Source organism: Lepisosteus oculatus, chromosome 16, assembly GCF_040954835.1.
Source record: "Lepisosteus oculatus isolate fLepOcu1 chromosome 16, fLepOcu1.hap2, whole genome shotgun sequence".
Classification (NCBI taxonomy): Eukaryota; Metazoa; Chordata; class Actinopteri; order Semionotiformes; family Lepisosteidae; genus Lepisosteus; species Lepisosteus oculatus.
The window spans coordinates 15,337,086-15,362,583 of NC_090711.1; the positions used below are offsets into that span (position 1 = coordinate 15,337,086).

Consider the following 25,498-nt stretch of genomic DNA (forward strand, 5'->3'; position numbering starts at 1 on the left):
GATGACCCAGATCTGGATTATTCTGTGCCTTATACATGTGCAGAAGAGAAGTCTTGCTGGTAGACCAAAACCTATATAATACCAATACCTCCCAGAAATTACTGCTCTAAATCTATTTGAGACTAGGGTTCCCAAGGGAGAAGTACACAGACAGCCAAGAACCCCCAAGGGCTAGGAGGGCTCTCAGGCTGCTGCCCAGCAGTGACTCTCAATGGTTTAGCAGGCACCTGTGAGCTTGCAGTGTTATTGATCAGCACTTTATCTGTCCTCTTTTTTAAGCATTGACTTAGCTGCTGAAGCAACGAGCTGCAATGATTCATTCCTATTTAGATGGTAATAGAAAGATCAATTCTTTCTGATGGTAAAGATTTAAAAAAGTATCTGTCCTATGGATATTGATTTACCAATATTATAATAACCACAGCATCAGGATAGGGATCTGTGTTTAGACAGATACAGTAGATTAATCTCAATACATTTTTTTTATTATTGTCACGCCCTCATCCCACCACATTCTCACAGGGAATCGCAATTGCGCTAATAACACTCCAGCCACGAGCACTTCTGCTAAACGACAACGCTCCTCCCAATCAGCCAACTGCAACACTTCATCAATCAGCGCACCTTCTTCCTCGCACAATACTCCAGAACACTCTGCTCTTCGCCTGGTATTGGTTGTTCTTTGGAGCTCCTACTTCGCCTTTGTTTTCTGAACCTTCTCCTGACTTTTCTTGATACGAACCATGAAACTTGCCTTTGACCTTTGACCATGTCTCTCATCTAGCCCTTGTTTACTTTGGAAGCTACCTTCTTGCCTCTTGACCACCTAAGGTACCGCAGAGGGTCCATACTTCCGTTTGCACAGCGGGGTGTTCGTGACAGAATACCGGGCGCAGATCATGGACCCCGTGGACCTACACCCTATATCCTCCCTACTTAACCAGCACTCTCAAACATTGTCCCAGTTCCATCACTCCCTCTAGCTCCTCACAGATCAGGTCTCTCGGCTCTCGGTTCCCACCCCGGCATCTTCGCCCGTCCCAGCACCTGCCCTGCTCCCCATCCCCGCAGCAGCAGCCACCTCACCACTTGCTGCAGCCCTGCCACTGATCTCTCCAGACAAGTTTGATGGTAATCCTGGTAAATGCCGGAGTTTCATCGCTCATTGCCGTTTATGCATCCAGATGCACCCGGAACGCTTTCTTTCATATCGTGAAGCTATTGGCTTTGTTATTTTGCTCCTCACGGCCAGGGCTCTGGATTGGGTCATGGCTTTATTTTCTAGAGGAGCCCCTGAACTTTGGGATTTTTACCTTTTTATCGTGAAACTCCAGACGACTTTTGACCTTTCTAACTCGGACCTGTCTAATCTCTGCCTGTCCTCACTCCAACAGAGGCTGTGACCCCTTCAAGACTATGTTATTGAATTTCAAGCTCTGGCCACAGCCTCTGCCTGGAACTACGAGGCACTTATATGCCTTATATGGTTTCGTAAGGGTCTCCAAAGAACTGAAGGACCACTTAGTCCTTATTTCCCTTAGCCCCCACTCTCTGGATCTTGCTATCTTCCAGGTGGTAGAATTTGACGCTCGTCTTTCGGCTAGGAAGACGGAACGACTTCAGGAGGATGCAGGCTCCCCTCCCCTGACACCACAGCAACCTGCAATGTCATATACCCGACTTACCGCGGAGGTAAAAGACAGATGCCATCTGGAAGGACTGTGCCTCTACTGCGGTTCTCCAGGTCATCCTCTTTCCACCTGTCCCACTAAGCCTCCCAGTACCCGACTGGTGCGCTCAATCTCTACCACTGTCAGCAATATCTCTTATTTTCCTGTTCATTTGGCTCCTTTGCTCTCTGTATTTCTGTCCTGGAATACTTTTAAGATCTCCCTTTCAGCTTTTATTGATTCAGATGCTGCTGAAAACCTCCTAGACGCCTCTTTTGCCAGGAAATGGAAAATCCCCACAGTGCCCCTCTCTCCTTCTGTCTCTGTGCACTCCCTGAATGGTTCCCCCCTGTCACCTGGATTGATTGAACGGCAAACAGTTCGACTTACCTTCACCATCGGCGCCACCCATGTGGAACAAATCTAATTCCCCATCCTTGATTCTCCATCATACCCGCTCCTCCTAGGCTACCCCTGGCTTGTTAAACATTCCCTCAACTTTTCTTGGTCACGAAATGAGATCCTTGCCTGGAGTCCCCGCTGTCTGACGTCATGCTGCTGTCAGGATTTCTTCAGCCCAACCTCCACAGGACAACTCGTCTCTCATTCCGTCTCAATACGCTGATCTGCATTCAGCCTTCGGTAAACAAAAGACTCTGTCACTCCCACTGCACTGCCACTACGAATGCACGATTGATCTTCTTCCAGGAACCCTACCTCTCAGAGGGCGTATCTATCCTCTTTTGTGGGTGGAGTCTGGAGCCTTGGAGGAATACATCCGGGAATCCCTTCAGTCTGGTTTTATTCGTCTCTCCACGTCACCTGCGTACGCTGGTTTTTGTTTTTTTTGTTAAGAAGAAGGACAGCTCCTTACGCCCCTGTATTGACTACAGAGACCTTAATAAAATCACTATTTTATTACCCCCTGACCCTTATACCAGCAGCCTTAGAATCTCTACGTGGAGCCTCCATCTTTACCAAATTGGATCTCAGGTGGGCCTACAATCTGATTCGGATTAAAAAGGGGGGTGAATGGAAGACTGCTTTTATGACCACAGACGGGCACTACGAGTACCTTGTGATGCCCTTTGGGCTCGTCAATGCCCCATCTGTCTTCCAGGCATTTATGAATGACATCTTCAGGGATCTCATCCACAAATTTGTTTTGGTCTACTTGGATGACATCCTAATTTTTTCCTCTAATATTAAGGATCATATAGCACATGTCCGCGAGGTTCTCTCTCGTCTCATTGAAAATAATCTTTATGCTAAGATGGAAAAATGCTCCTTTCATGTGTCCAAGATCCATTTCCTCGGCTACATCATCTCTTCCGGGGTAGTGGAGATACATCCATCTAAGGTCTCTGTTATTTAGGACTGGCCCACTCTTTGCAATCTAAAGCAGATTAAACTCTTTCTCGACTTTGCCAATTTCTACAGGAGTTTTATCAGGAACTTTATCAGCCCCCATTACTGCCCTTACTAGCAAGGGTTCCAACATTGGCAGATGGACCCCAGAGGCCAACCAGGCTTTTCTTAGACTCAAACACCTCTTTACCAGAGGCCCCTTGTTGCATCACCCGGATCCCTCTTTCCCGTTTATAGTAGAAGTTTACGCATCTGCATACGGAGTAGGAGCCGTTCTCTCTCAACGCCATGGTGAAAATAATTTTGCTCGTCCCTGTGCTTTCTTTTCCAGGAAACTATCCCCTGCCGAGGTCAACTACGATGTGGGTAATCGAAAGCTCCTAGCCATTAAATTGGCCCTAGAGGAGTGGAGACACTGGCTTGAGGGAGCTCAACACCCCTTTGTGATTATTACCGACCATAAGAATCTAGCCTATATCCAGTCTGCTGAACGCCTCAATCCTAGACAGGCAAGGTGGTCCCTGTTCTTTTCGAAATTCCATTTAGTCATCACATACACACCTGGCTCGAAGAACCTGAAGGCAAACGCCCTCTCCTGCCTGCACGACCCTCCAGACCTTGTAAAGATTCCCGAACCCATCCTCCCTCCCAGCAAGATCCTCGCTGTTGCCCAGAGCTCAATCGATCACCAGGTCAGACGTGCCCTCGCCAACACAACCGTTCCCCCACAATGTCCATCGGATAGGCTCTTTGTCCCCAGTTCATTGTGTTCCTCAATCCTTCAATAAGGGCACGATTCCCACTCAGCAGGCCACCCTGGTACCAAATGAACCCTAGACCTTATCAGCCGAGAGTTCTGGTGGCCCTCTATGAAGAAGGACATCCCTGATTATGTCCGGGCATGCCCTGTGTGCATGAGGTCCAAGACCCCACTATGTAAGAGGACCGGCCTCCTCCACCCTCTCCCCATTCCAGATGCCCGTGGTCCCATTTGTTGGTGGATTTCATTACTGACCTTCCCAAGACTCGTGGTAACACCACCATCATGGTCGTGACAGATTGGTTCTCTAAGGCATCACATTTCATCTCCTTACCTGCTTTACCCTCGGCCAATGTAATGGTGGACCTCTTTGTCCAGCACATCTTCTGCCTCCATGTTATACTTAGTGACATTGTTTCTGACAGGGGTCTGCAATTTGTTTCCAGATTCTGGAAGACCTTTTGCAAGGCTTTAGGCACCTTTGTTTCTCTTACTTCTGGCTACCACCCGGAGGCCAACAGTCAAGCTGAAAGGACTAACCAAAGCCTCCTCACCTACTTAAGGTCCTACACCTCATCTGCTCAGGATGACTAGTTGGCACTGCTCCCCTGGATGGAATATGCCCACAACTCACTGCTCACTTCAACCACCAGATTGTCTCCTTTTTTCTGCTCCCTGGGATTTTTCTGCTTGGGATACCAAGCCTCCCTCATCCCTGAAACCACTCTGGCCATGGACATTCCTTCCGTCTGCCACTACTTTTTAAAGCTACGGCGCATTTAGAAATCTGCCAAGGCGTCTCTCCAAAAGACCTCCCTACGTCACACGGGTTCACGGCAATACGAGAAGGACATTCTGGATCGGACACTTATCCTCGATTTCCATCGTACCACCGTGGATAGATCTACTAGGGCATCCGGTGCCGTCCATGAAGGGGGGGTACTGTCACGCCCTCATTCCACCAAATTCTCACACGGAAGCGCACTTGTGCTAATTACACTCCATCCCCGAGCACTTCTGCCAAACTTCACTGCTCCTGCCAATCAACCAACCACGACACTTCATCAATCAGCGCACGTTCTTCCTCGTGCAATACTTAAACCCTCCAGAACCCTCTGCTCTTCACCCGGTATTGGTCGTTCTTCGGAGCTCCTAGCTCACCTTTGTTTTCTGAACCTTCTCTTAACTTTTCTCGATACGAACTACGAAACTTGCCTTTGACCACGTCTCTCGCCTAGCCCTCTCCTGGATTGGAAGCCTGCTCGTTACTCTTCACGATACGAACCACGGAACTATCCTTTGAGCAAGTCTCTCGTCTAGCCCTCGTTTACTTTGGAAGCTACCTTCTTGCCTCTTGACCACCTAAGGTACCACACAGGGTCAATCCTTCCGTATGCACAGTGGGTGATTCGGGACAATTATAGATTTATTTCATTTACATTCCAATTTATCATACAATAAATGAAAAGATCAATTCATCTAATGTATTTATTTTGGGGGGCTGACATTTTTATCCAAAATACCTTACACAAATCATATTTAGCTATTTTATATGTACAAACTCTGGTGCTTATTTATACAGATAGATGTGCTGGAGTAACAGGTGAAGTACCTTACTCAAGAATACAGCAGCATTGCTCTCACCTGGACACATAACTCATAACTCTCTGGACTCACTAGTCCAGAGCCCTGACCACTACTCTACATTAAGCAAAACAGGGACAAAGGTACTCCAATATTTTCTTCTTTTAGTGTATGCTTCCCATTAAGTCAGCTTATGATGCTTATTTTGGGAAACAGTTGTTTAATTGCTAAAACCATTAAAAAACAGGATGGGGCATTACATGCTGGGTGAGGTTAAAATGATGAAGGCATCAAGCAAAGCTCAAGTCTGCTGTGATTATTTTGTGTCAGCCAGTGCTCGGCTTTTAACTGTTCTGTGGGGTAAGGGGTAGTTAAGCTGTGGGCTTGGGTCCTCCATACTCATAGTGCACTTGTGATACTATCCAGAAATTAAAGGACTGAGTATAAAGTGCTTAATCAATCAAATAATTGTTAAAACTATTTAATCCATTTAGTAAAATTGATTTTTTTGTGTTAAATGATATTTTAGAAACCCTAGTGTTTCTATAGCAGATTTTAGCTTAATCGTTCCCATCAGCTAAACTGGCCATTCCTTTTAATGTATTTCAAAATAAACTTTGAGGACAAGTAGCCCATCATCACACTGAATCCATTTTAATACAGCACCCTGAATTTATTTTAACTTTTGCAGAAATGTGACATAAAACGCTCGTTCTTCACTTTTGCTTCTTACCTTTGGCAACCAGAACTGATTGGAGTGCTCAGTTCAGGTTAATTGCTGAGCAGACTGTCTCTTAGATTCATGTCTAGGAGATTTGACCCCTTCTGGCCATGAGGGTGACACACTTGCAAGTCATGTGATGGTAATATCAAGTTTCTGACCCCTCTGTCTGTGACATAAGTGCCTCCAGCCTTGTCATACTCCACATTATCAAGGCATTCTCAATGCAACTGCTTTATTTATACAAGGGGCAATTCTTCACTTCTTTTCCAATTATGAAGGCTATAATTTCTCCTATGCATATGGCTTAGTGACCTCTGGTTGACCAAAGTGTCAGCTGTCATTTTTCCTGGTATTTGCAGTTTACTAAAAATAATCTAACTTGTTATGATTCGCTTGTTGTAATAGCTGCAGCTCTGAGCCCATGCAGCACTACTTCCTAAACAACAGTGAACTCCGCTACACCAAAGGATGGGGTCTTCTGCTGTGGGACAGTGCTGCTCTCTCCAGGTTCATTAATCAAACTCATGGAAGTGTTTCCTTCAGAATGAAAATTCTGAACCTGTTTGGCTCTCCACTGCAGCTTCCATACAGTAGTGCATGGGAGTGATGAAAAAAGCGACACTTATCCTCAGAAAAGGACACCATAGATCTTCTCTGTGCTGCTTTTTCACATTGCCTACAGCATCAATGGCAAAACTAAGGCATCAGAGTAAGGACAGATGCAGCCTTCTCAAATGCAGAATCATGGTGTCTATCTAGGTCAGGAACTGTAGATTATAGGGGTTATTGCTCTTTGGTAAGCCCAGGATAGATTCGCTGACCAATACGGTAGCCAAAACTATTTCAAAAGCAAAAGAAAGTCGCCAGAAGCCCCTTGTAGGCTGTCCCATGTCCCAGCCCACACACTTCTGAATCTGAGCCATGTGACAGCTTGATTTCCTGTGTCAGTGCACAAATGGATTGGCGATAGTTAGTGCTTGGTGGGTGTGTATTCAGCCAGGGTATCCTTGACATGCTGGCTAAAGTCTGCAAACACCTGACAGACCACTTTCAACAGAATTGTGAACCAGCCACATCTGGACTAGGGTTCAGGAATTTTGCTGTGAACTGGTGCTTTTGCAAGCTGAATATAGATTATGATGAGACCCACTTTTTGAATTTTGTACAGTTATTTTAGTCTGTCACCTTTGCCGTGTTCATTTTTCATTACTCAGTATGAATATATACAGTATATGTATACATGTAAGATTGTACTTGAGTCAAAACTATTGAAAATGATTAGTGAGAGACATGGACAGTACTCAGAAATGCAAATAGATACTATTTCATAAAAAATACATGAAAGCCTATATAACATAAATCATCTGTGTTTGAGAAGATTGTAAAATGTGTAAAAATATTCCAGGGTGGAATTATTAATTTATAAAAATATTTAACAAAGTCTGGAAAAGCAAGATCACAGAGGTTTGGCAGTAAGTGCTGTTTGGGTCCGGGGTTCAATTCTGACATGTGGAACATTCTGTGTGGGGTTTGCATGTCGTATCTTTGTCCAAATGGGATTTCTTTAGGTGCACACACCTTCCAAGTCATAATCATTGTGCTCATGTGATATAATTCTAGGTGTATCCCTTTTGGTGGACTGGAATCCCATCTAATGTGTAATGCTGTGTTTTGCAGGTAAATGTCTGGTTTCCAATGAACCTTCTCAGGATGAAGCAACTGTAGATAATGGGTAGATTGAAAAATAGGTCAGTCCTTTAGTTGAGGCATATGAACTACAAAACATCAAACTGAAACAATAAAACTGACTATAAATTCATAATCAAATATCCGAGAACCTAATTTTTGTCCTGAGCTCAATGACACAATTTTAGTGGAGTTTGTTGTGTTTTTTTTGTACATGGAATTTGCTCTTATTGCTCAAAGATATTTCTAAATGTCCATTTGCTCTGAGCTTACATGTATATGAATACATTTTTAAGCCACGGTTAAGTGCACTTTACGGCTCTGGGAGCAAGGCCAATTTTCTCTGGCAGTAGTATCAAGGCATTCTAAAGACATCTGTCAGTTTGCACCAAAGTATAAAGTGCTGCCATATTTTAAACAGTGGCTTGGGATGGTGAGAGGAATATTACTGTGGTTATAATTCAGCAGAAAACATCAATTTTACACAGCACTGACATTACAGGTCATTTAAGCTCTAAGCATATACCAGCAGGATGTCTACGAGCCTGGGAACAGAATAACAACACACTCCTGATAATAAAACATTTCAACCAGTTATGAATAGTGTGCTAAATTGCCTTTTCTAGCCATTTACCTGATTCAAATCCCCCATCTCTTTGTTTGTGTTGAGTAAAATTAACACATCAATTAGTAGATTATTGTTTTTATTAATTGATCTGGTAACAGTAAATTAGCAGTATTTTAATTATATTGCCAGTGCTGCACAGGAAACAGGAATAGCCTGATGTATTCTCAATTAGTAGAGGTAATTAAGAATTCAGACCACTCATGAGGTGTGAAATGGGAACACAGCCGAATAGATGGCAATAAAGCCACACACGGACTGGGCGGAATAATGGAGGGTAATTTCTCTTGCAGGCAGGATTGGACATTCAGCTGCAAGGTGATGCAAGTTAACCATTCATCCCAGGTTCTGTAAGGGTCACTCAGACCCTTATAGAATCTCATGGGTCCACTCAACATTGAATGTTTGCCATGGTAAATTGATCATGCTCTGCTTGTGATTTCCTTCAATTGTTTTCATTTGTTTTTACTGTGCCTTACTACACTGGACTATTGATGTGCCTATAGAGAGGTACAAAACATAAATCCAGTAAGACATACTCACAGATGTGCTTTATTAAGGCTATGGTTGTATTCAAGATATTCGAGTGAGGGGCTGCAAAGAAACTAGTATAATTTAATTCCATGCTGAAAATGAAAGGTTTCTGCTTTTAAGGCTTCTTCAGGTGTATGATTACATTCAGATTTGTTTCTGATTCTTGTTCTAAAAGATCAGAAAATAATAGGTACCTATAAATGATAATACATCAATGCCAGAGTGGAATATATAGCAGATCTTTGTTGGCAGGTTTTGATTAAAACTTGAAGTCAATCATAAACAATTACCTACAGTATTACAGGAAAAGTACCATATATTAAAGTTTGCAACCTTAGGAAATGTAAACTAAAATAGTAAAAATAATAAATACTATTATAATATACTATGGTACAGACATACTATGGTCAACAGGGGCCTGAGGTGTCTTTAGATTTCCCTTGTGTCTGAGATCTAAACTGTTTTTATTTACACAAGGCAACTGGTGTTAAGGTCTAGCTTGTTTCATTATAACTGCTCTTAGATGTTCTAAGTGCAGTTCCAATAAAACAAGCTAGACCATGCATTGCATCTTTAAATTATTAACTGAATAAGTACAGAATTGTGTAATGAACCAAAAGGAGCAAAACTGTAAGAGTCCAGTGAAATGAAAGGCAGGAGTGTCCCTGAAAATCTTCAAATTGAAACCCTAATGCAGGTTTTGACTTCACACCTCTCTTCACCTCTCTCAACTTTGCACCACCTGAGTGCCCAGTCTGCCTCCCCCCTGCTCCTGGCTTTTGTTTTCCTATGCTATAGCAGCTGCCGACTTCCCTCTCTTTCTTCAAATAAGGAAAGCTTCACAGCCGAAACATTGTGTTTCTTTTCTTCTCCTTTCAGCATGGAATAAACCTTTACTTGTTCCTTTGCATTCTAATATTTAGCCTCTGTATCAGCGCCTTCATTTATATATCTGTAAGGGCATCTTTACAACTAGGAGTTAGTGTTTTAATTTGATCATGGTAGCCATTTCTGACTCTTCCAGGCCTACCCGTATAATGGATGGAAGTTGGTGACAAAGCCCCACTGCACTCTCTCTTTTAATCAGTGTTTTCTAAAAGGAGAAGGGCTATTGAGAGGTGGGTTTGCCGAAGAACCTCGAGCACTTCAACCTTCTTCAATCGCCCTAAAGGACTGCCCTCCCACTCTGCTGATAGGAACGGGCCCTGCAAGTCCATTCCACTGCAAGACACTGACATTTTGATATTTAGTGCATCAAACTGCAGAGGATGTACCTGAATATAGACCCCTTTTTAGAGGCATCAATGTTTTGAAAGCCCTATTTGTGGCAGCCTGTTTAAAAACACTTAGCCTTCCTGCTTGCCTAATATTGCCTCCCTTTAAAATATCAGTTTCTGTTAAACCTAGGGCAGGTGATGTATCCACTCCCATAATTCTAGCTATTATTTACCCTCATAATGTAACACTCAGTATCACTGAAAGCGTTTACAGCATCACATTTCTATTTTGAAACAAGTTTAATTAAAATACTTCTGAATTTATTGAACTGGTATGTCAGCTGTCAGCAATACATGAATGTTTGCAATTATTCCCACAAGCCTGAAAGAAGTTGACAGCATCAGGTAACTCACCATGTATCCTTTTAATTTACACAGGTATTTTGATGACTAAAACCACTGGAAACCAATTAATCTCAAATCCAAACCCTTGCTGCTATACAGTTACCTGGTTTAAGCTTGCTTGGATTTACAGCTGGTACACGGTTGGCTTCTCAGTCTGGATAATCCAATGGGAAGCCTTGATTAATGATTTTGGTGGTAATCAACTCTGTAGTATTACCGCACATGGCTGGATAGGGCTAGGTTACAAATGCTGCACTAATGACAACATTGAACATTTGCTTTGAAGCTGTATGTTCAAAAGAGACCCTCAGAAACCCTAACTATACTTCAACAGTAAAGTCTAATAAAGCTCACTGAGGCCATGGTGAAGTGTGGACAAGTATAGTAATTAATAAACAAGAATAACCAAAAACAAGACAAAGCAGAGTCAGTGCATAGTAAAAGTACAATATTGCACTTTCATAGTAGGTCTTAAAACTGTAAAAATATGTAAGAGAGAAACATAACCAGAAGCCAGGAATTTCAAAAGTGCAGTTCTTCCCATTCTTGTGAGATATGTTTTAGTATAATTGTTAATATATATTGTTAAAAGCATAGAATTGTCATGTTAAACTGTGCATCTAGAAAACTGTGAAACTAGATCATTCAGAATATTATATGCAATTTTGATTACACATTATAAAATAGATATCGCTGCTCTGGAATCAGTCCAGAGAAGGGCAAGTGGATACAAGGTAATGTCCTACACTGACAGAATGAAAGAACTGAACCTTTTTACCCTCAAACAGGTAAAACTACAAGTGTTCCTGATCAAAGCATTTAAAATCCTCAAAGGCATTGGCAAAGACAACCTAATGGGCTTCTTCAGAATCAGCAGTGAAGCATGAACCAGAGGACACAAGTACATACTACATGAAAGTGTATTCAAAGCTGAGATCAGGAAGTGCTTCTTTACCCAAAGAAATGTGGGATTATGGAACAAGTTACAAGGCCACATTGCTGAAGATGATTCCCTGACTTTCATGAGATCCAAACCCCAGTTAGCTACTGTCAAATGTGCTAGATGGGCTGAATGGGCTCCTCTTGTTTGTTACTGTTTTAATATGCTTTGCTAATACCAATATCCTTGATATATCAAAATATCCAGTAAGGCAATTTCAATGTACCAATTACGAATAATAAACATCAATGTCCATTTAGTTGCATTAAACACATACAGACTGTCTTAACTCAGAGTTTTCCATTCAGTTTTCAATTTATTTCTGAAGTGCATCTCCTGCAAGACTGGTTACCCATGACAACAGTTTGCTTTTTATAACAAACCACAAATGTACAGTCCAGCAGGCAAAGCTTCCATTATCTTAACAGATAATGTCTATAAAGTATATATAACTGTACAGTTACTGTTGTACATGTTGTTACAAATACAAGAGTTAAGAAAATTATAATATCAGATGAGATAATCAGTTATTATACCAAGGATATACCTGAGCAGCTGGTTTAGTTAGAGGCCCCGGTGTTCTTTGTACTCTGGCACAGCACTGGTGGAAGAAGTAATAAATGAGAAGCAAGCTAGGGTAAACCAACTTTTATTAACAATAACATAAACTAAACAACACACAACACAACCTATCACAAGTTTACACCCTTACCAACTAGAAAAAGATTGACTGTTAACCCAGTCCACCTAAAGTATATAATGTCTGTCACACCCAGGCTGGGAGCGGCTCACTACCAGTGGTTGCCACGGGTAACCACAGCATTCTCACAAGCTTTCCAGCCGATCCTGTGAGAACGAGATTAGGCCGCTTGTCTGTCCGACCATCTGCCTTTCAATCAGGCAGCCAATCCTTCAATCATTCCTCCTATTGATCACCACATTTAAGGCTTGATTCACAGCTAGACCAGTTCTTTGACACTTAGTTTCTCGTTCAGCTCTGTGCTCAACAGTGAATCCAGCAGTGAAGTGCTCCCCCCAGCTCCGTTTCTGTCAGCCTGTTTCACTGTTTCCCTGACAGCCCCATTCCTCAACCTGTCTTCCTGGTTCCGGGCAAGTCCTCTTCCTGTCACTCCATCTATCTGAATCCCAGGCAGCCCTGCATCAACTAGCCTGTTCACCTACATAGACTCTCAACTCTCTTTGGTATTCTGCAGAGAAGGCAGAAGCCCTACGCTTGGATTTCAGCCTGCCACACCTTCTGCCGCAGTGCACTGCAGGTGACTGTGGCATAACAATGCCTAAATAGGCCCACAAGAAAATTAGACTTGCATCCTAAATAAAGCAGAATACAACCGAGAGCTAAATCTCTTCCTATACATTTGGATACTACAAAATGAATAGGACCCTATTTTCCTATTCTTAAAAATGCATCTGCTAACCCTTAGAGAACATTTTTAGTCTGGGAATTCCTTATAAAGGAAATCAGAGTTTCCTAAAATAACGGAAAGGGAAGATCTGTTGAACAAAGTTCAAATACTTAGCTAAAAACTGGATTTGAATAAGGTCTTCTTGTCTGAACTTTTCTTCTCCCTCTTCTCTTCTTTCATCTTCTTTTTTCCCTTTTTGGGCTGTTTTTCCTGCTTTTGCCTACCTGTCTTTTATCCTGGGTTTCTAACTGATGAAGACTCCTAATGATTTACAAAAGTAATTCCTCAGAAGGTCCCCTTTGATCTTTGTCTCTCAGAAGCCTGAGAAGTGCAAATGTTGAGTTTAGGTGGGTAGCTGTGTCAGCATGCGTAGGCTGCAAAGGAACAAGTAATAGGTTTATTCCATGCTGAAAAAAAGAAGAAAGAGAACACAATGTTTCGGCCGTGGAGCCTTCTTCAGGTGTGGAGTTTTATAACGTTGAGTTTCTTCAGGTGTGGAGTTTTATAATGTTGAGTTTTATAACCATTATAACATCCATAACAAATTACAGCTTAGTATTTTTTTTCAAGTCCAGGTAGAAGTAAATCAGCTGTTGCTGTTAAAACTGCCACAGATTCCTTGTTCTGTTTTTGAGAGGTTTGTGGGTATGGAATGTATGATGAAAAAATATTTAAGCAATGCTTGAAAGTGAAAATGACCAACGCAAGGATGATGACACTAAACTGCCTGTCATAAGCAGCTGTTTTAATAGAAGCGTTTCTGGTAGTACTGGAGGTCCTCCGTGGTTGAGGCACTTAGTAATGATGGTGATATGTCTCTCACACATTAGAGTTTTACTCCAATTACTTCAATCAAGACATTTTTGAAGAGCAACCCCACTACAAATGCTGAGGTTCATAAACAAACACAACATTCACACCAGGTTTCCAAATGTCTTCATCACATTAAATGCCTGACCCTCCCAGTTTCAAACTGCAGTGGTGAAAATACTTTTTCTCTTTTAAAAAGAATTGTGAAAAAAATGCTTTAATTACTACAGTGGTCAGGAAAGAGTTATCAGTTTCACTCCACTGTGCATGAATCAGACATGCCAAACTTCTCCAGTTTAATTGAATCAATTGCTGCAGCAAAGGCTTGAAGGAAGAAGGGGGAAGAAGGAAGCTACTTGAGTGTGTTTATTCACTAAATGACAAAACAAAACATGATTTGGCTTAGTTTTATTTATTTTTTCAAAAGGTCATATGTAGTGTACGGGACTTTGTTGGGGCTTTGAAATTCCATTCATTTTCTAAAAGCTTCTTTCAATTCAGGGTCACAGGAATACACCCTGGACAGGACTGCAGTCCATTGCAGGACATGCACAGACATAAGCACACTCATACCAATTAAAATCAAAACCAATTAACCTCCCAGTACATTACGTCTTTGGACTGTGAGAGGAAACCAGGGCAGCTGGAGGAATCCCACACAAACATACAAACTACACACTGATAATACTCAAGGAATTGAACCCAGGGCCCTGGTGCTGCAGCTAAGCTCTGTGCCACCATGCAGTAACTCTCATGTATTCAAATACGTTAGTTTTGGTACTGTACTGTATGTATTGCAGTATGAAGTTGCAAAATATTAGCACTTACACATTGATTTTGTGTGCATGTGTCACTTAATTTAATTTATTTTTATGTATCTTGCCTTTCATTGGTATCATAGAATATTAAAGATGTACAGTAAAAAAACATGCTATGTGCTAACCACTAACTGCTATGTGCTTTGTTTTTAGGGGCCCACAAATTTCTTTGAAACCACAAAATACAAACCCAGCCCTGTCTCAATAATAAGTATAATAATAATCAATCCTTACATTTATATAACACCTTTCTGGACACTCCACTCAAAGTGCTTTACAGGTAATGGGGACTCCCCTCCACCACCAGTAGGTTGTAGCCCCACCTGGATGATGGGATGGCAGCCATAGTGCACCAATGCGCTCACCGCACACCACCTCTCAGTGGGGAGGAGAAAAGATTGATGAAGCCAGTTCAAAGATGGGGATTATTAGGAGGCCATGACTGGTAAAGGCCAATGGAAAATTTGGCCAGGACATTGGGGTAACAGCCCTACTCTTTTTAATAAACACCCTGGAATTTTTAATGACCACAGAGAGTAAGGACCTCAGTTTTACATCTCATCTAAAGTACAGCACCTTTTTACAGTATAATGTCCCCATCACTGGTCTCACTAACTGTTTCAGCACCAACCTTAATTTTAAACAGGTCACCCATCCAAGTACTGACCAGGCTCACACTGCTGAGCTTCAGTGAGTCACTTGTGAGCTGCAGGGGTTTATGGCTGCTACCACAGCACACAGCATAAGAAATAAAGAAAAGCGCAAGGAATTAAATGAAGGAATATCAGGCTTCTGAACTAGCTGTGAACTGTGACATCATAGGATTAATTGAAACATGGTTAGGTGAGGATGATGGGGATGGATATAAAATTAATGTGTACACACTTGTTTGGAAAGACAGACATGACAGAATAGGTGGTGGTGTGAGGCTGTATATAAAATTATCCTGCAAACTAGAAAACCGAAATAAAAGATTATGGGCATCTTAGAATCTATATGAATTAAACTTCAAAGGACTATAGACTACCAAACACAGATATGGGCTCCAGTAGCTCACTACATGATAAGATCAGGATGGTATGTAACAGCGGCGACATTATATTGGTAGGAAATTCTAACTTCTCACACATAAGTTTGGGTATTTGATGAGATATTCAATACCTGAGACTGAGATGATTGAATTGGTTAATGATTGTTTCTTAACACTTTGAAAAAGTACAATGTTCTTATTAGCTTTATCTTTTCAAACCAGGATATAATTAAGGCAATGGATCAATTAAACAACTGTGCAATAGTAACTGTAATATGGTATCTATTGATGTTTACTATGTTTAAAAAATATGAGTCTAAAATTGGGGTTATAGTTGTAGAAAAACAGATTATTAAGGAATGAGACAGAGCCTACAAGCAGTGAATGGGGAACAGATGGACACAGAGTCAATAGAAGACGGATGGTTAAGAAGTCCAGAAAAATATGGCCTAAATTGTTAAATAGAGATATTAAGATAAAAATCAGAAGAGAGCTCTCCACAGACTATGTAAAAGGGTACATAATACAGAGACAGAAAAAGAGTGGAGCTGTAGGCACAGCTGAAAAATATATTAGAATTGCTATGAGTTAGAGAGACAAGAATATTGCAATACAGATAAAAAGTAATATAAAGAACCTTCTCCAGTGCTACATCAGTAAAACAACAGTAAAAGTGGGAGTGAAAGATTAGAGAGACAATAGGGGGCTGATAATAAAATAGGATCACTTTATTGGCCATACTATATACAGTACAATTTCTTGAATAAGGAATTTATCTTTTCACATACCCCAACTTGCTCTCCATGAGACACACAAACAGGGAGAGAAGTTTAGAGTCAGAGCACAGGGTCAGTCATTTATACAGCACTCCCAGGGCAGTTAGGGTTAAGGGCCTTGCTCAGGGACCCAGTGCAGTAGGATTCCTCTGCCAGCCACAGGATACGAACCAGCAACCTTCCAGATGCAAGCACAGCTCCTTACCCTCAGAGCCACCTCACCACCCTGGGATACAGATATTGTTAACATACTAAATGAATATTTTGCACAGGTGAATAGACATCGATAACATGCCCCATATTAGCAATCAAGCAGCAGTGATCCTGAAGTACTAGAGAGGCTAGGGGACTTAAAAACTAAATAACTCACCTGTATTATCCCAGTCATACTTATGGTGTAAATGTAAATGACAGTAAAAGCTAAATTAGAAGAATTCACTCAGTAGTGAAACAAGGACACATGGTTATACTTGGGAATGTAAGGAGAAATAATTTAGGATAGTGAATAGGAAAAACTTATTTACTTAAAGAGTGCTGGGTATCAAGTACAGGCTTCCTAGCCGGGTGATTGAGGCCCAGGCTCTAGGCTTCTTCAGTAAATGACTAGATGACATTTTAGATTAATTCATCTACCAAACTAGAAAATGAGAAAATTAGTCTCTCATTTATTATCCTTCTTATATTCAAATACTCCCTCCTCATTTATCCTGGGAGATATTATGTCTACTCTAGTGTAAGAAATAGTATGTAGTGCACTTTTGTTTTAAAATACCATATTTCACCTTAAAGAAAGCAATATAAAGGAGGTTGTAGGGACAAAAAAAGCATACTTAATGGAAATGAGGCCATTAAATCCATTTTACTTGTTCACCTGCTAAAAATAAATTTAGAGACATTTCCTGGAGGAGTTCAACATTTTCAGCATCTATATTGTGGCAGTCCTGGATACCCCTGAGTCTTTGTTTACAGACCTGCCTGTCAATTCAGCTTTAAATGATTCTATTCTTTACTGAGTTTCTCAATACCAGAGACTGGCATACAGGGTGTTACAGATCCCCACAGCCTGGCAGGGCTGTATTCTGCTCCTAGAGTGCACCACTACCCCCTGCCAACTCACACAGCACCACTCCTGGCATTGTGCACCAGTCAGGATAACCAGAGCCAACATCTTTTCAAGTTTGCATTTCAGATTAAGAGACGAAGTACCAGCTGATCAAAATAACTAATTCAAAGAGGTCAGGGAGCCCATCTTCTTGGTCTAGTTGGTAGCAGCCTAAAAAAATCAAGTCATTTTATAAAGACTAAAAAAAGGGGATCTAATTCTGAATGGTGCAGACTTCTCCTTTTTTAAACGTTTGCAGTTCTTAACAAGGCCCAGATTTAATACAGTTTGAATAACAGTAAAACTAGAAAGTAGAAAAACAGTCCAAATGTTTGCGAAAGGCTCAGAGAGTTGTCTTCAAGAAAATGACTGAGAGAAATTACTACATTGCCTGAGGGCTCAGCCCAGAACCACGGAAGAGATAGTCCTTAAACTATAAAGCCAGCCTCACATTCTTTTTCTCTCTTTCCAGATGATGGGAAGCTGTCTTTTGAGGAGTTTAAGGCCTATTTTGCCGACGGTATTCTCAGTACCGAAGAGCTGCAGGAACTTTTCTACTCAATAGACAGACACCACACCAAGTAAGTTTTGCTCATGATGTACCATCATTCCACTCCTTAATAAACTGTTCAGAATATGTAACTGAAATGGCATTGTTTCGAGCAATGTCACTATCATAGCATAACACTGAAATGGTTTCATGAACCTTATGCTTTCAATTGGTATAGGACTATGTCATTAATATATAGATAAGTGAAGAAAAGGTAGAGATTTTGTAAAATAAAGAGAATAAATATAAACCTAATATAATTATCTGTGACGTAAAGGATTCTACCTAGGTACAGAAAATCAGTTTATTTAATTTGACACAAGTTTGTTCCCTTTAGTAAAGCTGCAACTCTGCTCCCAAAAATCACCATTGTATCTGTGCTGTCAGATCCAATTAGTCAGTGGCAAGGCAGAGAATGCTGCTGAAAACACTGTTCTTGCTGTTGCACTAATTAAAACAGCACTGAGACAGAGGCAAGGCCTGACAGACAAGATTTCTAATGGTGCTTTGTCCAGACAAGAGGCCCTGAGAGCTTTCTCACAAGCGTTAATTACTCCTTGTGCAGGAAAAGGAGGTTGATCTCATTCCCACTGTGAATGAAATTCAGCACCTTTTAGTGAACGATACTCATAAGAGTCAGAATCAGCTAGGAGTGTTTTCTGAATTAACATCCTTAGTCCCTTGTAGGTTTATTTTGCTAATGAGGCATTTTCCATTTGTCTGCTGGATTCTCACATTTCATGTCCGTGCAGCTCCTGGTCACCTCTTTATAACAGGTGTTGGCAGTCCTGCTGTGTCCAGGAGCTGACTGCTGTAGGTTCCTCCTGGGATGCCTCTTCCTATAGAGGTCTTTGGGTCTGACTGAAAACAGTTTCAGAACGAGAGGCTGACTGATATTGTTTTTGCATTCTGATGCTCTTGTTTTCAAAATCCAGCAGCAGATAGCCACTATCATAAGTCAAGCAGTTTATCAAACATGAATAATTTTATTGGACAAAATATGAGTGCATATTGGATGGCATGGTGGAGCAGTGGTTAGATATGCACTGGAGATATTACAGCACTGGAGCCCTTCTATCAGTTCCCAGCAAATTTAACAAAGCAACATTTAAATATAGTTTACATGTCATACAGTTTGCATATCAGTATTTAACTTTCACCGTGTCGGATACAAACGCTGATGAGAAAATGTTATTAAAACAATATTATCTCATTACTATCTTAAAATTGTAAGATGTCAAATTTAAAATACATTTTATGTTCCACAAATAATTAAAACCCCATTAGTAGACATTACGTATCTCAATGTGTAAGATGTTACAAACAAAACATCAGATTCAATGACCTTATGAAACGTTACAGTATGTAATTACGTACCCCACCTGAACTGTTATGTAATTCTGCCTTATATGAACAAGCCTAAATACAAAACTTCACTGACATCTTGATTTGATTAAAAAACATCACCAGCTTGCTAATTTTTCAATTCTAAATTGTATTGGTAAAATAGATACAGATACAGTGCATAGTAATAAGGATAATATACAGTACAGTAAATAAAGCCATAAAACTTGTGGAGATGTGGGAACTGGACACTTTCATCTTTTAAATCACTTTAGACTTGTTATTGACAACTTTATTATCCACATAGAAATGACCTCTTGAATAAAATGTATATTAGGTAACTATTGCACTAATAATTTAATATAATATAAATGGTGTTAATTGTGGCTCCTCACTTCCTAATGAAATGCCATGAAACACTTGTCTCCTGTGTAGAATGGGGCAGGAATTTGTCACACCAGCAACCTCTAGAAAGTGCATGGGCATCCCATATATCAGGCTCTGTTCAACACTTTTTTCATCAATTTCACAAACTGTTTTCAAGCAAAATAATGATTTTTTGAAAAGACTAAAGGTAGGTTGTCAGTCATTTGCTTTACCGACTAACTCAGCCAACCAAAGATTTATATTTCTTCTGTTTTAAGTAAATGAACAGCACAAATGGACCATTTTGCATGTTTATAATGAAAAGAAGTAATATCAGATGAATATCCTCTTGGAGTCTCTTAGGACTGAACACATTTTCCAATTGAGCAGTAGCAGTAGTTTGTCAGAGATCAAAAGCAGAAATTATTGCCATACTGTATCTTTCCTGATTTATGAATGATAAACTACCAATGCGTGCTTATACAGTATAATATGTCCTGAAAAGGTGAAATTAATAAAATATATGGTCTACACCTCACACTGCCTGCTGACGTCCTTTTATCAAAAAAGAAATCATGAAGGACCAGTGGAAGGAAAGCACTGCAGACAGGAAGCATTATTACTTTAAAAAGATTCTCTGCACAGTCAGAACTCCAGCACCTTCAGGTTACCATTCTAATTTTTCCCTCTGAATGATGAAGCACCTCTGTTTTTCTCCAGTAATGTGTCATCAGCTTCTCTTCTGTAAATGCAGAGGAATACTATAAGCTCATTTCCTTTCTTCAGACAATATATGTGAATTCTGAATGTTTCATTTTGAATGAAAAAAGATTGTCTAAACTGGCAGCTTTGATCATGAAAGTATTTCACTCTCTGAACATCTGTGTATATAGTTTGTGATGCCACATGGGGCAGCTCACAGCAGTTGCACAGGTTCTTGGCGGGTCCCTGACCAAAGATGCATCCCAGCACAAGTTTGAAGTCAAATTGAACCTTTATTATATATTATTTATAGTAAACTATGTACAGTGCTAGTTTCATAAACTAATGTAACTAAAACTAGTTGAATAAATACTAATACTAAATACTAATACTCAAAACTGAGTATTCTGGCACAGGCACCTAATACAGTAGCATGGTGGTCTGTGGCATTATTTTAGTGACCTGTGCCTTAAAACTAGGGCTTCTATCTTCAGCCCTGTGGCCTGACTGCAGGTCAGCAACTGGAGCTGCAGTACAGCAGCAAGTGAGGTGGTACAACAGCTTGTCTTCAGCTCAAGGGCTTGTATTATAGCCTGTGGACTTACACTGCAGTAGCATGGCTTGTGCAGTGATCTTGAAATTCCAATCCGGAATGAGAGCAAGGCTGGAGCAAGGCACACGGCTGATCCCTGCTCCAGTGATTGCCGAGTGCTCCAGTCGCCGTACTGCCACGGCATCACAAGTTGTAGACATAAGTATGTGCGCCTGTCATTTGAAAACTGTCAATAACACTGAGTTGAAATATTCCAATGTTATGTCTGTTTATAGACATACTAGCTTCAGGGGTGGCTGGCTGCCAGCTACTGCAGCCCTAGGCAAACCATTCAATTGGCACCCCCTCCTCCCCACATTTTTAATAACGTTGTGGGTAAAACATTTGCCCCTTCTGTCTTTAATTATTTAAAGAATTTTATAATTCAAGGTTTAATAATTCAGTTTCTGTTACAAACCAGCACAGCTCCAGTGCTTCCTTGGCCTGGGTCACACTGCCCTTTTAGCAATCAGCAGTAGTGTGTGACACAGACTGCCTTCTGCATTACAATTAAGATTTCATAAACCAGAATCATGAGAGAAGCATCAGTGCGACGAGCTGATTAACAATTGCCAGTTCTGAACTGGAAGGGTATAAAAAGAAAAAAAATAATTACTGCTTTTCATCCCAAAGCATTTTATATACATGGGAAGAGACACACTTCATCAGCACCTGAAGTGCAGCATCTGCTGTACCTGGGACATGCATGGCAGGCATTGTTGAGCAACAGATCACAGTGTAACAAAGCAGATGAAGTGGAGAAGTAACAAACTGCTTCTGCAGTTAATTTAAGGAGGGATTTTTTTTAAGCCCAGAGTTTAACCTGGACACTGCATGTCTAGGATGATGTCTTCAAGCCAACAAACTGCAACTATTCTGGTAAAGAAACTCTGATATAGAGAGAAGTGCCCACATACTGTACTGGTCCACAAACTCCATTATGTGGATCCTAGTACTGACTAGACTTCTTTATTTTTGAGGGCTGTAATACTTCAATGTTTTGGTGGTCTGCAGATTTGCAATGCTATGATGTCATCTTAGGTGGCACAGTGGTTGCAGGAGCTTGCATTGCTGCTTTGCAGGGCTGGGGCCCTGGGTTCAATTCCAGTGTTGCTATACTGTATGTGTTGAGTTTGTACAGTATATTCTTCCTGTGCTTATATGGGATTCTCCCTGATGCTCCAGTTTCCTCCACAGTCCTAAGTACTGGTAGGATAGTTGGTTTCTAGGAAGACTGGCCCTGGTGTGAGCGTGTGCATTTCTGTGTCTGTGTGTGTCCTGTGATGGACTTGCATTCCATCCATTTTGTATCCTGCCTTGTGCTCGTTGCTGCCTGGATAGGCTCTGGCTCACCTGCGAATGCTGTACTAGATAATGTGGGTCTAATGAAAATGAGTAGATGGATGTAGTCCCTTGTTGCTTGAGAAAGAAGAAATGAATACAGAAGTCATTTAAATGTGAAGCTGTAATGTCATTTCATCCAAATGCAAATCTGATTTTCAAAAAAAAAGATTGAAGGTTGGTATGTCCCAAGTTTTTTTCCCATCCTGTCTTGCTAATTCTCAATCATATATTATAAACCAACTTACAGTATGAGTGAGTGAGTATTGAATTTAGACACAAATTTTAGATAATTTTTTTCTGAATTATCAGAGTCAGTTTTTGTGAAATTCCTGAAATACATTGGGTCACGTATATTCAAAATGTAAATGAATCTTATTAAACTGTACTACAGGGTTCTATAATATCTTGTTCATTGTCCCTCCTTCAAACCATAACAGATTATGGTATAGTATTTTTTATTTCAGCTTGTACAGTATTGTATGCTGTTGTAATCTGGTTGCGTGTTTTGCCATTTAGTTGCCCCTGTCACAATTACAGTTCTTTGATTGCAAATCTGTATTCTGGAGTTAACCAAATGAAATAAACATCAAGCATTTCCTCATAATGCAAAGGTAAATTCTTAATTCACTGTATGCAAGCTGCTGTAGTACAAAGGGAACCGATGACATGTTGGGTAATACTTTTCTTAAGAACATAAGAAATGTTACAATTGAGAAACACCATTTGCCCCATCTAGCCCATTTGGTAGATAGTAGAAAATTGATCCCAGGATCTCATCCAGCTGTGTCTTGAAAGATTGTTCTTGAAAGACAGCTTGTTCCATACACCCATAACCCTTTGTGTATAGTACATTGCTGGGGGATATGGATACCAACAGCTACAGTGCAGGGATTATAGTCTGTATCCTGCATAGATTTAAAGAGTATTCATTTAATTAATCATTACATCAGCAATGCATTTCACGTACATGTGTTTAAGTATGTGCCTTGTTATAAGTATAGATGACTAAGAAGTGCCTCTAAGAGTCTAGATAAAATGTGTAACACCTGGCGGTATAAACATTTCCAGCTTCAAAGTAGAGGGGATATTTGCTGAGATGACATGGGGGTCTAGATTCAGTGATCAAAGCAATCATAAGGTTTACCTTAGTTAATTAAGTTCTGAGTAAATTATTAAGTGTCAATCAACAATCCATAAAGACACCATATAAAGTCAGATCAATATAAAGAAAATTAGGAAGGAGGGAAAAACAGATAATGAGAGATTGAGGAGACAGGAACTTGAAATGTGTGCCCGGCAAGAGGTCCTTGTTCGAGACCATCTGATTGAAGCTAAGCATTTGATCCTTACTAAGAGAGCTTACTATTCTGTAGCTTTTTGGGAACTTGGACTTTTTTTCTGAGTGAAAAATTAAAACTGCCTCTCCTGCTTAGTGGGTACATTTTAGAATAAGGAGATAGGGTGCCATTTATTTGTGGCATCTGGGTTAGAGAAATTTAATTAGTTTAGAAGGCATCTTATCTCTTCTTTTGGCCTCTTGCAGGCATTATTTAAGACTCATATACTTGGTAGAAGTCTAAAGTCTTTCCCTGGTGGTCTAGACATTGGTCTCTGAAACACCTTGTGCGTAAACTTGTAATGTACACAGGGAAACGTTTGTATTGTAATTGTCGATAAATATTTGTTTAACCAAGTGTGTCTGAATTAGAGTATTTCTCTTTTCACCAAAGCTGTGCCAGTGAATAAAGAATTCACGTGTCTCAATTATACCAACCAGTCGGGTATATTCTTGGAGAAATCCTTACATGTTAGGGGTTATGATTATTTTAGTTGTTGACTAAACCACTTGACAATTTCTGCTATTCACTATTTTCGTAACCCTCCCTTTGCAACAGTATGTATGTGTACATAATCATACCTTCCATGAAGATCTTTCTAGGTGACTATTTCATTGCTAATCATGCTTACATTTTTATTTTGTGTGAAGTTCTGAACTCACACAAAGTTTTCCCTTTGACATTTTGAAAAACAATTATACAAATGAGAACACTTTTACTTTGACTTTATCTTCCTGCCACCTCTCACACAGCTTTGGAAGACGATGTCACAAGACTAATCAATGTTTCCATAGGGATTTGAAATTACTGTATACTGGCCATAAGATGTACAGTTTAAAGCGTGAGTATAGGAAGGATAGTGAAATATTTTTTTCTGTGTAATTATTAAATCCATATTTCAGATCTAAAGACCAGTATGAGGCAAAAAGTATAGGATTTCATCTATTGTTTCTTGCTTCTGGGTATTATTTTCCTTATATGACTAACCATATTAGGACAATATCAAATTTGTGTTTTGTGGGACAAATGCCTAGCCGTTGTTTCTAATTTCTCAGTTGTTCCATGTCATATTAATTTTGAATACATAGCCTTGGCTCCAGCCTTTGGAGTTTTACTTTTTTGAGATGAGTATTTCAAAATCAACAATATAGAATGTCTTGAAAATGAAAGACACTTCTTGAGGAATAAGCAATCAGCAAAGACCAGATTATCCAAGGACGACAACCACATCTGATGACAGAAAACACAATATAGCTGTGATTATAAGCCTCAAAATAAGAGCCAAACTGTTTGCAGGCAATTTCCTGAATGTAGCGGTGAAAGTATCTAAATTCACTGAACATGGAAGACTAGACCTTCAGGGTAGTTACAAGGGCTATAGAGGCCCCACCTACCTTTGTTGGTAGAGCATGAGACTCATAATCTCAGGGTTGTAGGCTTGTGTCCCATGTCGGGCACCAGGTCCTCCATGCTGGAGGTAGGGCACAAGGCTAACAACCCTGTCCCATAAAAAACTAAATGTTACAGAAACAGCAATAGGATGTTGCTGCCCCTACAAGCTGGAATGCATAACATCCATCCACTAGGGCTATATTGCAAGATGCAAACCCTCTCATCAGAATTAAAAACAGAAATGCATTTCACTGCATAAGTATTGAGACAGTGAAGTACAATTTGTCATAAGCACATCTGATGGTTGCCTGGGCAAGACTCAGACCATGTCAGATCGATTTCAGGTGCTCCAAAATACATTGTTGCGTACTTGGTGCTTTGACACTGAGACTTCA

The 25,498-nt window shown here is 40.4% G+C and overlaps 1 protein-coding gene across 3 annotated transcripts in view; it reads left to right on the top strand.

Moving 5' to 3' along the window:
• necab3 (N-terminal EF-hand calcium binding protein 3) overlaps window positions 1-25,498 on the top strand; it is a 98,591-nt gene that overhangs the window by 43,860 nt on the left and 29,233 nt on the right. For all 3 annotated transcript variants that reach the window (XM_015364631.2, XM_006639390.3, XM_015364630.2), the window contains one exon: window positions 17,949-18,057. In XM_015364631.2, coding sequence (XP_015220117.2) covers window positions 17,949-18,057 — 109 coding nt within the window. The remainder of the gene's footprint in view (window positions 1-17,948; window positions 18,058-25,498) is intronic.